The sequence below is a fragment of the Vicugna pacos genome, chromosome 35 (genome assembly GCF_048564905.1).
Source record: "Vicugna pacos chromosome 35, VicPac4, whole genome shotgun sequence".
Classification (NCBI taxonomy): Eukaryota; Metazoa; Chordata; class Mammalia; order Artiodactyla; family Camelidae; genus Vicugna; species Vicugna pacos.
The window spans coordinates 14971985-14987809 of record NC_133021.1 but is presented as its reverse complement, the minus strand read 5'-3'; the positions used below and the strand labels follow the sequence as shown (position 1 = coordinate 14987809).

The window sequence follows — 15825 nt, the reverse complement described above, 5'->3', positions numbered from 1 at the left end:
TTAAAGATTCCACATATAAGTGATATTACATGATATTTGTCTTTTTCTGTCTGACTCACATCACTTAGTATGACGATCTCCAGGTCCATCCACGTTGCTGCAAATGGCATTTTATTTTTTATGGCTGAGTTGTATTCCATTGTATAAATATACCAGATCTTTATCCAGTCATCTGTCAGCATTTAGGTTGCTTCCATGTCTTGGCCATTGTGAATAGTGCTGCTGTGAACATTGGGGTGCAGGTGTTTTTTCGAATTAGAATTTTCATTTTTTCTGGATATATGCCCAGGAGTGGGATTGCTGGATTATATGGTAACCTTGTTTTTAGTTTTTTAAGTTTGCCATAGTGGCTGCACCAGTTTACATCCCACCAGCAGTGAGGGAGGATTCTCTCTTGGAGGCTTCATGAGGGTCCGGATTCCCCAGCCCCAGCCCTGGAAGGTCTGAGTCGGCGGATCTGGGGGAGGGTCCAGATCCTGTGTTTTAACTGTCCTTCACCTTTGCCTCCTCAATCCCAGCCTTCCCTTAAAGAAAGAGCTGTACCAAACACAGCTGATCAGGTGGGGAAAATGGAGTGTTGAAACCTGGCTTGAACTTTTTATCAGTAATTCTGTGCTGTGGACAATTCAGGAGCTCATGGTGAAAGACAGTTCAGGGTGTTCTCATTTGGGTATGAATGGGAGAGGTTGTAGAAGCTTGAAAACAACTATGTTCTCTCCTTAGACAATTTTAGGGCCTGGCTTTATGTTCTAGTGTGTGTGTGCATGTGTGCATATGCACATACGTGAGTGTGCACGCACACCCAGACACCCAAGCAGACGTGTGTGACGTTTAGAATGAAGTCCCTTTGCCTTCCTTCCCCCAGCCCCACTCCCCGTTGGGGATATGGGTGCCGGTTTTGGGGTGTATTTGGGGGTATGTCTGTGGGCATATGTCCTCTTGACAGAAACGGACTCAGCGCACTTGTGCTCTTGTCAGCGCTCTTCTGTGTCTGTGTGCTTAGACGTATTTGTAGCGATGGCTTTGCGCCACCACGGCAGGCAGCCTCCTTTTCTTCAGACGGGCGGGACGTGAGGTTTTCAGATGTATCGTATATGCTGCCTGCTTGTTAGAATGTCTCAATAGATTGGATTGGGAGGATTGAGAAGGATTCCATACTGGACAGTGGGGACCCCTGCACACTTCAGAGAGGTCAGTGTTCCGTGCACAGTGAGGGTGCTGGTTTCTGTGGATCATAGCTGTGGATCAGCGTCTGAGCCAAAGGGACGTGCGAGCACCAGTGACCCCGTCCTACAGAGAGGAAACTGGGCCCAGCCAGAGGGGGCCCCTGCATGTTCAGCCCATCGCGCTGTTGCTGATGGGGTCCGGTCTTGTCTGCGGCAGGAAGTCATCCCAGTTTGCTGTTGCGTGCCCTTTGCTGCTGATGCTGACTTGCTGTGTTCGGCGTTTCTGTTCCTTTCACAGGATCCAAACTACTGGATACAGGTGCACCGGCTGGAACACGGGGATGGAGGGATTCTCGACCTCGACGACATCCTGTGTGACGTGGCCGACGACAAAGACAGAGTGAGTCCCAGGGCAGGCGCTGCCCTGAGTGCATTTTGTGCAGACTGGGGAGGGCGCGCGGTGGGTGGGGCACTCTCCCTCCTGTTTCAGACACACGTAGAAGAGCATGTGGGCCACTCACACCAGCGTGTCTGTTACGAGCCTCGTGAATCTTCAGCACCCTGAACCCAGGGCACAATAATTTTTTTGGTGCCTTGGACTTAATTCTAAGTTTTGGAAAGTTAAAATTGCAACGTTTTAAATGGAAATACCTTTAAGAGGTTTCCATGCCGTTCCCCCTTTATTTTAGCCACAGGTAATATCTTTCTTACAACTCGGGCCGTCACGGTGATGACTGTCTCCACAGGCCACATGCGGGGTCTCTGCTCTGAGCCCAGTGCTGGCCTTGGGGGTGCTGCCCGGCTGTACCCCAGTGTCCTCCCGTGGGCAGGGCTCCAGGAAGCTCCCTTTCCTCCGGGGCGCCTCTCAGGCACTGACACACTGCAGCTCCATCTTCACTGGCCCGTAGCAACCTCTGTCTGTCCTCTTGGACGGGGAGGTGGGGGAGCGACCCAGAGCAGGTGGGGGTCTGGGTCCCGGGCTCTGTGGGGAGAGGTCAGCGAATTAGGAGCCCTGGCTGTTGAGGAGCTGCGGCCCTCGAGTTACTCTTGAAGTGAAATGACGCAGCGGGGGGTGTGGGGCTGGTGGCATGTCCTCATCTGTTCATCGCAGCCAGGTGTAGCCCAGGGTGGGCTTCCACCGTGGGGTTGAGGAAGGTAGATCAGCCGGCAGGCACCGTTCGTCCCCCCGGGGGCTCCCGGACCCCTGGGCCGGGGGCCTGTGTTGCTGGGCTCTGTTCATGCCAGCCCTCCCGACGGTCAGCACAAGGCAAGCCTTAGAACTGGCGGGTGTCTTGTGTTTTCTGGAAATCCTATGGAAAAGGAAGGCTCTCAGGTTGCAAGTATTGCGAAGTTCATGGATGTTTGATTTCCATCCCGCTGCTGTGGCCGGGAGCACACAGGTCAGACGTGGGACTCTTGTGCCCTCTGTCCCCTCTGCTCTTTGTCCCTGGCCCTGCGTCCTTGTCCTGCGGTCCCCGGGGAGAGTACCATCCAGAGACTTGAATGGTAGTTTCGTGCGGTTCGGCTCCAAAGCCTGAGCAGCCTGGGAGGTTTCTGAAGCGCTGAGCCGGGTGTCCTTCCCTGGATGTCCTTCCCCGGGTGTCCTCCCCGGCCCTGGCGCCGGAAGAGGCGGGTGAACGTTGTGCTGCTCTTCCCCCTGCCTCCCCCTTTTCTCTTTTTTGGTTGTTTTTTGCTTCTACAAAAATAGCAGGGCCTCCTTGACAGAGAAGGAGGGGTCACCTGCGGCCCCGCAGCCTCGGCCTCGGGTGTCCTGATGATTTCTTACTTTAGACACACATACTCTTCCTCTTAAACACAACGGCCTGCTCTTTGGAGCCGATTGTAAATCTGCTTTCATGTGTCTTGACGGCGGCTGTGCCGACATGGCTGCCCCGAGTCTCGTTCAGGGCCTGACGTGCCCTCGCTGGCCCTGTTTTGGGTTCTCAGGTTTTGTGGCGGAAGCTGAGAGACCCCGGGAGCGTACCCTGCACTCAGCTGTCTCCCCTCCGGTTTCCTTTCTGAGCACAGACTTAGGGGCTCCCCTCCCTTGGCGCGACCCTGCTGTGCTCTGTCTTCTGTCTGAGTAAGTGGAGTGGTTGTAAATGGGCTCTGAGGTGCCTGTGTGCCGCGCCCCCTCACCTGCGGTGTGGTCCTGGGCCTCAGTCGCCGTGGGAGTGGGGTGTCCCCGGCTTGGGAGCTCTGAGCTGAGCGGACCCCTGTGTCCGGCAGCACGTGGCGGGGTGGCAGGTTTATGTGGCACAGGGAACGCTCCCTCTCTTCCCCCTGTCCGCGCCCCACTCCGGACACTGCTCGTGTGGAGATGCGGGTGCTCAGCGATGGGCGTCAGCAGGGCCTTTGAGGCTGGGCGGAGGCTTCCCGACAGCGCAGGTACAGCTGCCCTGGGGGGCATCACGTGCGCTTTGTGGCTGCCGGTTCTGCGAGCCTGTCGGGTCATGGTGGTCGCTGTCCTTGTTTGGATTTGGGGGTGACTTGTTACTCAGCAACTGAGAATAGCACACCCTTTTCCACCAGGGGGACCGTTAGATCACGTAAAAGCCTAGGATGAGGCAGACTGTGCGACCTCAAACAGCTGCCATTAAAACTGTAGAAAACTTACCAAGGTGTGTTTTAGATTTTATATCCTTAAGTGACTTTTGATGATGGTCATCCACACTTTCTGGAATCTTTTGCTGTGTGTCCTGCACAAGGTAAAACATCTTGTAACCTTAATAATCCTTAAAATCTTTTCCAGGAAGGCTTTAAAGATTAGTAAGTGAAATAGGATTTTAGGCAGTTTTGTATCATGTAAATTAAATTCGGTTAAAAAAAAAAGCCAGAGGGTCCACTGGCCACTGACTGAAGCAGCACAGTCAGCCTGCACCTGCTCTCTCTCCCGGTGGGTGGGTCTGTTTCCTCGGCTGACACTCACCAAGTCACGGAGCCCCGCGGTGTTCCCACGGCGCGTCCAGCCCCGGTCACTGCGGCTGTGCTGCGAGACCCCGAGCGCCGGGCTGGGTCTGGTCTCAGTTTCTCCCTGGCTGGTTCTTCCTGATCTGTCATTTGCCGTCAGGGAGCACCCTCAGCTCCCGGGAACTCCCGGCCCTTCTGGGGCCCCTCTGGGCACCACGGCCGACTTAGAGAAGACAGCAAACGCGGGGCTTCACCTCTCCCCGCGGGCCGGCCCTGGGACTGACGGTGAGGCGGTGACCGGGGGTCTCACGTGCACCTGAGCGGCACGTGGAGTCGGGGGATGGTCAGCAGGAAGGGTCCCTTCCCGCTCTCACCACTACCTTCCCTTCTGCCTCTGGTGCTGCAGGTGACAGGCACTTCCTTTGTCACACTTCAGTGTAATTTTGTTTTGACCAAGAGCAGTGTCATGCGCGTTCTGTTCTGGCGCTGGCCTTGTGAGATGCCTTCTTGTCTGTCCCGCCCTGCAGGGGAGGGGCCGGAGGAGGGCAGTGGGCACCACCCAGGGACACACTGTGTCTAGACCGGGGCTAGGCGCAGAGGGGCTGTGTGGAGACAGGCAGCTGCCGCTTGCTGGGCAGAACCTGGATTCTGTGGGGACCGTCTGGCCCGGGTCCTCACGTAGGAGAAAGTTGAGAAAAAGAAACTTGTAAAATGTACTGGGGTTTGGGCAGGTAGCCACCGGCACGTGTCGGTCAGAGCCCAGCCTTCCCGCTCGCCTTCCCTGTCGCCCTCGTGACCGCCGTTGCTTTGTGCCCCTTCTGCGTTAATGACACCACTGCCCGTCAGATGTTTCCTGTTAGTGTTTCCAAATGTGTTGTTACGAATTTTGCTTTTGAAATGCACGCATGGCGGGACTTTCAGGTAAGAGACTTGCGTTGATTTTAAAAATTCAGTGTGATCCTGTCTCAGGTGTTTTTTATTACCTGTGTGTAAAGTGTAGAGCGTTACCGTGCTTCTTTGGCATCAAGTCCTAAACAGTAACCCGTGTCCAGCAGGGCGGTGCTTCCCTGTTGGTAGAAACCACGCCCGAGTGTGCTGTGTCGGGGCTTCTGCGCCCTGGCTCCGGGTGACGGACGACGGGGGAGAAGCCCCGGGGTGCTGGCGCCCGTATTCTTTGTATCTGGAGTAAGGGCCGTTCAGGTGAGCTTACCTGGTGATAATGAAAGGGGTTCTTAAAGCGTGACTAGACCCTGCTCTGTTAAGAAATGGATTGCTGCTTAAATTACAGTGAGCTTATAAGTGACAGAAATCTAATTTTAATTTCTTTTGAGGCTGTCTGTTTCTCCTTATTTAATACATGATCATGTATGTATGTGCCTGATAAGAGAAAGTTCTGAGATTTGAATTCCTTTGTTATCGAAACAAAAGCAGTAAATTGTAGCATCATTTGAATTGTTTGTAGAAAGTCCACATCCCGGAGGGGATGATACAGGTCCGTGGTAGTGTGTGTGCTTAGCATGCGTGAGGTCCTGGGTTCAGTCCCCAGTACCTCCACTAAAAACAAACAAAAAAGTCCATATTCTGAGGGTAGAGGTGGGGGGAGTTCCTGAATAACTTCTTTTTCATGCCTTCCTCCTTTTTCAGGGGAGGAATTAATTTCTTGCTGAGGAATTGGTTCAGAGACAGAATTTGTTGCTATTCTATTTTTTTTTTAAGAGCGTTCTTACTTATGCCCTTAAATGTGAACAGAATTTTCAAAGATGCCAAATTCCCCTTAATCCTGAATACATAAAATCTTAAAATCAAATTGGGTATGTTGTGGGAAAAAAAACAGGAAAGAACTACAGGAAAATTAATGCACTGGGGCCCATTTTGCATGTCGTCAGGGATACCAGTTTGTTGACATTGCATATTGTGCCTTCCTTAAAATTGTCAAATGTAAAAACACACGCACATGGACGGGGGGGAGACCTCTGATACCAAGTAGGTGACAGTTGTGTTTTGCTCCTGACAAATTCAAGCAAGTTACGTGTTAGTGGAAAGTAGTAATAACTGAGATGACTGTGTCCTGATTTCAAGTGGACTCTTTCAGTTGTTACAAAATATCTAAACATGTAAAATTAATTTGAATTCAGTGTTTTACATGCAAAAAAAGGTATGGATTGCAGGCTGGGGCTTCCAGAAGTGTGTGTGGTAGGGTGCAGCACTGGGTGCTTTTTCCAAATTAAAAGTGGTTGCATAAGGTAAGATGGATCACGACGTTGCTGGGGTTTTCACGGCGACCAGCCTGTTGGTGTGAATTTTGCTCCTCAGGCAGGTTAGTCATGGAATCTCTATTCCTTGCCTTCCCTTGAGGTGAATGGGTGCAGCCGTGGGAACTGAGCTTTTAAAGCGGCCGTCCTCGCCTTTCCGTCTTGGGGAAATATGCCTCTTAAACACCGCTTTCTGAAATTATTCCCCACCTGAAGCCTGTCTGTTTACAGAGAAACGTGACAGTGGAATGCTTGTGAGAAATATTTCTCTTGCCTTAATCCAAAGGAATAAGGTATTTGTGTATAAAGACACCACCCACTGTCTTTTGATGAATATTTGAGGTTGAGATTAACGGGAATAGGTGGGTTAAAGCTGCAGTGTTAACTGGAGCTAAGTGCCCGTCCCCTTATTGAGCAGAGACAAGGTGTTCAAGCCAGGGCCCCGGATAGTAATAATAATTTGTACTACAGCACATGCAATAACTTCCTTTGAAAGACAGCAAGGCTTAAGGTCTTTTCAGAACTTTTAGTTAACTTAGGCAACTTGCTGGGCACCTGTGGTGTGCCAGGCCCTGTATTTAGTTTGCTGAGCTGGAGTGGACTTGGTCCCTGCCTTCTTGGGGCTGATGGTCTATTGTGGGAGTCAGAAAGACTGACAGGTAATGGTTCTGCACGGGGGATGGTCCAGTGAAGGTGACCGAGTCCCCTGCCCAGCACAGCCAGCTGAGGACAGGGGTGCTGGGTGATCAGGGTGACATTTGGGAAGCATCCCCAGCCGAGTGTGAAGCATGAAGGGGTCCCCGGAGGCCAGGGCACGGGCTCCGTGGGAGGTGGGGAGTGGGTCTGAGTGGTCTGACTGTGGGGCCATCCCTCGGACGGGGGTGCTGGGGGTTGGGGGGCTCGGTGACTTGGGACCCGATGGGAGATGAGGATTTAGTCCTGACTCCAGTCAGTTAACTGGGAGCCTTGGAAGTGTCAGCTAGGCAGTTGGATATTTGGAACTGAAGTGCAGATAAATGTGTGAATTTGTTTAAAAAAAATCAGGTTGAAACGACATTCAAAATGTCTAATTTTAGTGGAAAGAATTACATTGTAAATGGTTTAAGGGACAGTCTGAAGCAGTTATCTCAGGGAGGCGCCCGTGAGTGGCTGGGGGTTTTGTTGCTGTCTGGGGTTTTGACTTCTCCATAGTTCTCCTTCTGCCTAATTCCAGCGTGAGGCGAGCCCCGGGCAGCCCTACGTGCAGCTTAGAGCAGGAGCATCCCCTTTGTCGTCAGTGTGGACCTGCACAGGGAGGGAGGGAGTCAGAGAGTTTGCTAACTTGGAGTAGTTCGTGTGGACTTCGCTTAACTGGATGGCTTGATGAATTTCCTCCTAAATGGATTTATTTCAGTTACGTTCTAACGAAGAAAACATCTAAATGCCAAGCAGAGCCCTAAATAGCTAATGAATCCGAAGGGGTTATCTCCCAGCACTTTCGCATCTTACGGGCACTGGTTTGCCCTGGTTTGCCCAAGCGCATCAGTGGGGGGGGGGGCGGGGAGCAGGGCTGAGAGTGTCGCAGAGGTGGGGGTGGGGAGGGGTGTCGGAGGGAACAGAAAAGGGGGCTGGCCCCGCACGGCTGCTCTGAAGCAGCAGAACTTGGATGGTGGGGCAGCCTCTCTGGGGGAGCAGGGAGGGCTTGGCTCCCCGGGGCCACTCGGGGAGCCTGAGGGGGGCAGCTGCCACGTTGGCTATGGGCTGGGGCTGCACGCTGCTTCCCTGTTGCTTCCTCAGCAAGGGGCCTCTGCGGGGGAGCTGAGGGGCCAGGCAGCCTGTGTCTGAGTCTGCAGGACTCCTTGCTCTTCTGAGCTCTGGCTTCTCTCTCTTGCCTCGGTTTTCCCATCTCTAATAGAGCATAGTGACTGTGCCCACCTGACAAGAGCGTGTTAAGTTGAAACCTGAGGATTTGTGTTGAGGCCCCAGAAACGGTCATCACTGTCCTCATCCTTGAATTCGGCTAACCATTCTCTGAATACCATTTTCTGCTGATTTAAAAACAAATAATCCAGGCTATCTTAGGCATTTGTTTTATAAAATAAGTTTCTGTAGGTAATTCACTTTCGTTTGCTCGTTTTCACACTGCTGCCAATTTGAAGACAGCTTGGTGCATAGCAGGTGCTCAGGCATAGCTGATGGAAGAAGCAGGTGATTCTCTGCGTCTTGTGAAGCTGAGGCTCCTGGTGCACCGTCGGACTGTGTATATTTTCTGAACCAGAAAGGAAGCAAAGGCCCCAGTTTTGAGTTTTAGTGTTTGGGAGCCAACAAGAACCATATCATTAAACAACAAGCCAAACCAACGTGAAACTAAGCTCTTGGCATTAAAAGCAAAGGCAACAAAAAGCAAAGATAAACCAGCGGGACCACATCGAATCAGGCGGTTCTGCTCAGCAAAGGAGAAGGCGGCTACGGAGCGGGAGGAAATGTTCGGAACCACATACCTGACAAGGGGTGATGTCCAGAGTGTATGAAGGACTCGGAGACTGAAACAGCCAGACAGTCAGATCAAGTAACGGGCTGAGGAACTGAACAGACACTTTTCCAGAGAAGACATACAGAGTGGCCACACAGAAGCACTGTGCTCAGCATCGCTGACCTTCAGGAAAACACAGGCCACACCCACAGCATCACTTCACACCCGTCAGCCCGGCTGTTGTTGGAAGCCAGACGAGTGTTGGCGAGGACGTGGCGGGAGGGAGCCTTGTGACTGTGGCTGGGGGTGTAAGTTGGTGCAGCCTCTGTGGGGAAGAGTATGTAAGCTTCTTGAAAAGTCAAAGCTAGAGCTACCATCGGGTCCAGCAATCCCACTTCTGGGTGTTTATCCAAAGAAAATAGTCACTGTCTTGAAAAGGTGTCTGCACCCCCACGTTCATTGCAGTGTTGCCCACAACAGCCAAGATACGGACACAAGCCAGGTGTCCATCCACGGTGAACGGATAAAGGACACACACAGACACAGGAACATTCAGCCACAAGGAGGAAGGAAACCCTGTCATCTGTGACAACATGGATGACACCTGGCTTGGTAGACAGCATGCGAAGTGAGGTAGGTCAGACAGGAAGACAAAGACGTACTATGCGATCTCACTTACATGTGGAAACTGGAAACGCCAAGCCCACAGAGACAGACGGTGGTGGTGACCAGGGCTGAGCGGTGGGGGAAAAGGGTGGTGTTGGTTAAAGGGTACAAATTTAAGATGATGAAGTTTTGGGGGTGGGATGGACAGCCTGGAGATTATAGGTAGTGATACTGTGTTACAAGTTTGAAAGTTGCTCACAAGAAACATGGTAATTATGTGATGTGTGCAGTGTTAGCTAATACTAAGGTAGTAATCATTTTGCAATATAATTAGTGCATCAGGTAAATACTTTGTACACCTTTAACTTACACAATGTTGTGTGTCTCAAAGCTGCTGGGAAGGGGAGGCCTTGTTTACAGTTTAAGAGTATTTTTTGGTCAACAATGACAATTCTCCAGAAAAAGAGCATGTCTCAGAGCAGGTGCCCCAGAATGAGTGCTGTGCAAGGCTGTTTGTTTCATCATAGTTTTCATCTTTTAAAATGTTTACCCTACGTTTTCCCTTCTCTCATATCTTGAGTGAAGTGTATGAAATACACTTGTTCACATGTAGAACCGACATCATGACAAAAGGGCAAAGGAGGAAGGTAGAGGAGGGTAGATAGTGTCTTCTGAGTAATTTTGGAGAAGTAATTATAAATGATGGACAAGGACATTCTGTTTATTCACTCACAGCATTACTCATAAAGGGTAGAAGCCACGTAGGAAGCGGCAGGTTTTTATTCTCCTGGATTTTACAGTAAAAGAGTGGAAAGGAGGAGTAGTCTGCACTCCTCTGATTCTCCTGTGTTAAGTCAGCCAGTGAGACTGGAGCCTCACGCACTGCACCTCTGTACCCACGGGTGGATGGGAGGGTCCCCATTTTGAAAAGAGGGAGGATGAATGTGCTGTCTGACCCGCACACCTTCTCATTTCTCCAGGCCCCTGCCGGGCCCCAGGTAACCGACACTGCCTATTGGTGGGGGTTGGAGGAAGAAGTTAGTTTGGCCAATAAGATGTGTCGGTTTTGCCTACTGAGTTTCACTTTATTAGATTACTTGTATGTAATCTTCTTGTATGAATATTTGTTAAGATGCTAAGAACTTAGTGTGAAGTGTAATTGCATCACAACCATGTTTATTGGTGCCCCACGTTCATGCAGACTAAAATTACAGCTTCTGTCTAAGCAGGGGCTAGGCAGGTCTTACAGATGCACTCCTTCCTTCCTTCCTCTCATCCCAGTCAGCGATACCCTGGAGAAGCAGCTGGAGGTGCCCAGGGTATGTGGGGGGGGGGTCCTCATCTCTCAGAGCTCTCCTTGCAGCGAGGGAAGCAGATGTGAAGGCAGCGAGTTTGGGATGCGGTGGAGCATCGGCGCGGGGTGGTACTTCCGTCTGGTTGGGAAGGACAGCTCTCCGGAGGAGACAGGGGGCTGGATTTCAGGGCACGAGAAGGAGCCAGACCTGGGAACAGCTGGAGGCAGAGGGAGCAGCTCGCGCAGCAACTGACGTGGAAAAAAGGCTGAGGCTGAGGTGTTCGTGGACCCACAGAGGGCGGGTGTGGCTGGGCTGCGAGGCAGCTGGGAGAGGGGAGGTGGGGGGGCTGTGGAGGAAGGGGATATTGAAGACTGCATCAAAGCTACTTGAGATTTGCTGCTAAATGCGGTAAAAAGCCATTTCCCTGTCAGACTGAGATGTGCCATGATGAGATGTATCTTTAGAAGACTGCGTGGGGAATAATGCCTCGTAGATGGGCGAGGAGGGGAAGGCTGCTGTCCAGTGACGAGATGACGGCGGCCGAGCCTGCAGCCCATGTGGGGGATGTGACTGGGGTGGAGACATGCTTCGGAGCTGGAGCGTCCAGGGTCTCAGGCCGCGAGGAACGAGGGCAGAGAAGGCACTGAGGGTGACTTGCAGTGTCTGCACTGGAGGAGCTGGGGTGAAATGGAGCCTCCTTCTCGTTTGAGTTGAAGACTTGAGGAGTGGAGTAAGGATGTGGGCTGGGAGTCAGGTCCCCTTCCTGTGGAGACATTGGACTGGCTTTGCAATGCCTTTGAGACATCCGAGCAGGTGACGAGTAGGTCCGTGGCCTGTAATTCTGAAGCTCAAGGGAAAACTTAGAGTCGGACGTAGGAATGTGGAAATCACTATGGTAAAGAATAATAGTGTTTAAAAGCATGTGACAAGTAGTGTTTCCACATGGCAGCGATTTGCAGTCATTCTGACCTAATAGTCCTCTTTATCGCTTCCTCCAGCGGTGCACACCCTCGCCTTAATACTTGCCTTGACTGTGGTGGAAAATGCGAGTGCATTTTAGTTAGGAAATTAGTGTAAAACCTGCCAGAGGAACTCCTTAAGTTCTCCTGAATCAGAGCATTTGAATGAGAGTGACATGAGGTTAGATTCCGAGGAGAACAGCCAGGTATAATAGGCTGTAATGAGCCGACTCAGGGGGACCCCTCCCCGACGCGAGGCGGCCATCGCGTTATTTCAGGATCTGCGCGGACAGTCACCCGGGAGGCCTGAGGAATCCAAGTGTGGTTGGCAGGCCCCCGACTGCCCGGAGAGCGTTCGCTCACATAGAGCAGCGAGGGCACCAGTGTGACGTGGGATGCTCACCTGCACGGGGGGTCCGGCCCCCTGGGGGCGCCCGGTGCTGCTGCTCCCCTGCAGAATGCCAAGCAGCCCTTCATTTTTCGGGGGCAAGTGGTGACTGTCCTCAGGCGGCCTTTGCTTGCAGTCACGTGTGGTGTGAGCAGAGGTTTCTGTTCTGGGAACTTGAGACCCCCTAGTGGCGGTTCCTGTTCTGTGTCAGTGTCATTTTCTTTAGCTTGGCCATGTTTATCGGATCTCTAGGTGGAACTGGAGGTACTGCAGAGAGCAGGGAGCGCTTGGCTTAAGGATCCTCCGTGAACCAGGAAGATGACCGTGCCAGCAGAGTCGTTTCATCTGAAACAGTCTTGTTCCGTGTTCTAAAATTTGGTTATCTCTCTCATTCCTTTTTTTCTTAGTGTAATTTAAAGTAATCCCAAGCAAGCAGCATGCCGTCTGCAGGTGGGGTGCCCAGGCTGGGTGGGTGAGGAGGGTGCCCCCTCCCAGGCCAGACGTGCGTGTCCTCCCTGGCAGGTCTGACGGCCCGTCTCCCGGAAAGGCCGTCTAAGTAAAGACGGTCCCCCTGCAGCCGATGAAGCTGAGCCCTGCCTCGTCCAGCGCTGTCCCCTTTGAGGCCCCCGCGTGCATTACTGATCAGCCAGACACTCTGATGTCGGCTGGCGTTGGGTTATGTAGTTTCTGCAGTTACGTGGTTTCTTTAATGATTTATGTGTGCGTTTTGAAAAAATAACAATGATATGCCACTTGTTAAAAAATGAGCAGGACTGTGAGCTAAATTTAAAAATACTGCCTTGACCGGACTACCTGTCAGTCTTGGGTTGGGCGGGTGTGTCCTAAAGCGGTGGGTCTGGTGGGTCTCGTACTGGAAGTGCCGTGGGTGTTAATCGTGCTGTGAGTGTTCTCAGTGCTCAGTACTCACTGGAAACCTAGTTCTCTGATGTCTCCTGGTCCCTCCTCACGCTCAGCCGCGCGCGGTTAGACCTGAGACAAGGGAAGGGCCACACAGCACCTTCTCCTTTCCCGGGCAGAGGACCAGTGGTGCGGACTCCTTTCATTTTTCTTGTGACTGTCTTGTCCTTCACTTTCCTGAGTGAAAGCATTTGAGCTTTGATCTGTCTACGTCTTACTCACTGGAGGGAGAGAATGTTCACAGAGCTTAGCAAACCATCCTGCTAATAAGTAAGCGGGCTCGGCTTTGCAGGAGGGGCTGTGTCTGATCCTGCCCAGAAGCCGGCTGTCTGTTCTGACAAGGGGTGAGTTAGGCGTCTTTGAACCTGGCGTGTTGACTCTCAGCCCACCGACTCCGCGGCATGTGAGTACCCTGCTCACCCCGACAGCCCCCCGGCTGCTGCGCTGGCGAAGGGCGTTTTCCCTTGGTGCCGAGGGGCTGGCCCCTGGCCTCCCTACGCTGCCCGGCGTGCTTGTGTCCAGGGACAGTTACCTACGTGCAAGGGGCTCTGCCCCCAACTTGCCGCCCATTCCCAGTCTCTTGCCCTTCTCTAGAAGACTGAGCCAGACACGGGCTGTGCAGCCTCGTCTGGGGGGCTCTTGACCCGGGGATCACTTGAGAATGTCGTCCGTTTCGGACCCCGAGTCCCCGTGGATGTTGCCTTTCTCCTGGGTCGTGATGGCAAGACAGATGGACCGGGAAATGTGCAAAGAGGTGTTACTCTTTTCTGGAATTTCTCGGAAGGATTCAGTGAAGGCGCTGAGATTTTCAAGGTCATCGAACCTGAAAAGAGCCACTTCAGGAACCAGCAGAAGGCAGGTTGGTGCAGGGTTCTCTGGTGCCTTCAGGGTTCCTATGATGCTGAAAGTAGTTGACATTTTTGGAAAAGTTTCTTGATTAATTTGAACATTCTTTTGAAGTTTCCAAAGCATATAGATTTTTCTGCGCTGTCATTTGCTTTGTGGATGTTTATTCTTTACTTGTGTGTACATGTGTTCCTTTGTTACGTGGATTTAAATTACTCACTGTCACGACACACAGTTGTGATGTTATCAGGAGATTCCGGCTCCTGTGATGAACTCCTGAGTTCTCGGAAGACGTTGTTGTAATGAGGGCCCTCATGTTACTCGAACATCTCACCGAAGAGACTTCATTGACTTCTGTGCTTAAACAAAATGGTAGAATAAAAGCAAATTAGAGTTTCTCATTTCGTAGGAATGCTGTTCCATAGGACTGTGTGGGATTCAAACTTTTTTTTCTAAAAAATACTTGGAGCCCAGTGTATGGAAATACAGGTGACAGGAAGCCGCTCTGGCTGTGTGCTTTCTTGTTGTTTTGTTTTACTATGTGTTGAGTGTGTAACTTGAGGCTGTTCAAATAACATGTCTTTTAATAGCATTGTCTGTTAGAAATGAAAAGATTCCTTTTCTTAGTGTTAATATTTTTGGAGCTAGTTTTCAGTTACCAAGCAACAATAATAATTGGTAACAAGGAAACATCCCAAATAAAATGTGATTTTTCCCCCTTTTATCATTGATCTTTGGACAAGTGCCATGGGTTGTGTGCGCCCCCCAGTGGTCTTTTGGTGGAATGGCTGTTTGGGCTCCACTGAGAAGTAGCCGTGGTCTCTGAGCCACTGATAGGGGACCGGTTGGGTTTTCTGCATCACAGATACGTGCTTCGGAACTGCTTTCTCCATGTAACTCAGCTCCAGCTCAGATACGTGGTGTTTTTCTGGTAGTTGATGAGCGATGTGTGGGAGGGAACGTCTCTCAGTGGTTTGTAAATTGGACACTGTCATCACTGCTCCGCTGTGGTCCTCACATGTCTGCTAAAGCTTGAGCGATTTTGACTTCACCTTTTCCCCCTTCTTTTCCTTATTATCATGGAGAATGTTGACATATCAGAAAAAATCGAATCACTAATCTGTTTCCTCCGGCAGGAATCGCAACCATAATAGATACTTGTTGGTTAAGAATTCTCAGCAGTCCTGAATTTTTCCAATGTGACGGTGTTTATGTGCAGATCAGTGTAATCTGAATCAAGGGCACAGAGTAAAACCCGTTTTTAAGAAATTAAACCTTCTAGAATACACAGAAAATAATGCCAAAATGAACGAGGAAATTAAGGATGCTGATTCAGCAGGCGGAATCTTTTCTCTTCCCCCTGGAAGAAGCGTGGGGTTTAAAATCCTACTCAGAGCTGAGGGTGGGGGCCCCTGTGTTGGCGGCGAGCTTGAGAATTTGAATGTGAGCGCCTGTGTTGTCATTCCAGATTCCGTGGCTTTGTTTATCGAAGTAGGGTGTGTCCCTGGAGTTCTCTGCCAGAATCCAATTGTTTAATTAGATTCTGCTGAGCATTTCTAACTTCCTGCCCTAAACTGCCTGGAATGGCTTGTGGGTCCAGCGGTGGGGGTAACAGTGAAGGTGCACCGCTCCCCTAAACTTGCCCTTTGGTGGCTAAGCTCCGAGCCGTCGGGTGCAGTGAGGTCACTTTCCGCGTTAAGGGGTAGACGTGGTCTCTGGGGGGGTGTGGGGCACGTTGGCTGTGTAGCTGAAGAGCTCAGTTAGGCTCCTGCCCTCAGGTCCTGGGCCATTTTGTGCATAACTGTGTGTGACACTCTTGGCAAAGAAAGGCACTTTTTTTTTCCTTCAAGGAAGACACATCCCTCCTCAGAGCCTCGTCTCTCTGCTGGGAGCCAGCGTGTCACATGTAAGCAGCCTCATAGTTTCGTTTTTATACATCACTGCTTGAGGAAATGTTCCCATAGGAAATACGTTTCAAAATTAAGGTTTTGTTTGCTTTTGTGGGGTAGGGATGATGGTTGGAATAGGAGTGT

The 15825-nt window shown here is 51.3% G+C and overlaps 1 protein-coding gene and 1 long non-coding RNA gene across 22 annotated transcripts in view; one reads left to right on the top strand and one right to left on the bottom strand.

The window, feature by feature from the left end:
• LOC102526571 (partitioning defective 3 homolog) overlaps positions 1 to 15825 on the top strand; it is a 530455-nt gene that overhangs the window by 77032 nt on the left and 437598 nt on the right. For 20 of the 21 annotated variants that reach the window (XM_072955263.1, XM_072955256.1, XM_072955254.1 and 17 more), the window contains exon 2: positions 1465 to 1566. The exons of the other annotated variant lie outside the window; for it this stretch is intronic. In XM_072955263.1, the coding sequence (XP_072811364.1) occupies positions 1465 to 1566 (102 nt within the window). The remainder of the gene's footprint in view (positions 1 to 1464; positions 1567 to 15825) is intronic. 21 annotated transcript variants of the gene reach the window in all.
• LOC140691556 (uncharacterized) lies at positions 8389 to 9570 on the bottom strand. Its single transcript, XR_012067284.1, has 3 exons — positions 9460 to 9570; positions 8809 to 9105; positions 8389 to 8576 (listed from the first exon to the last, which is right to left on the bottom strand). It is a non-coding gene; the product is annotated as an uncharacterized lncRNA (long non-coding RNA).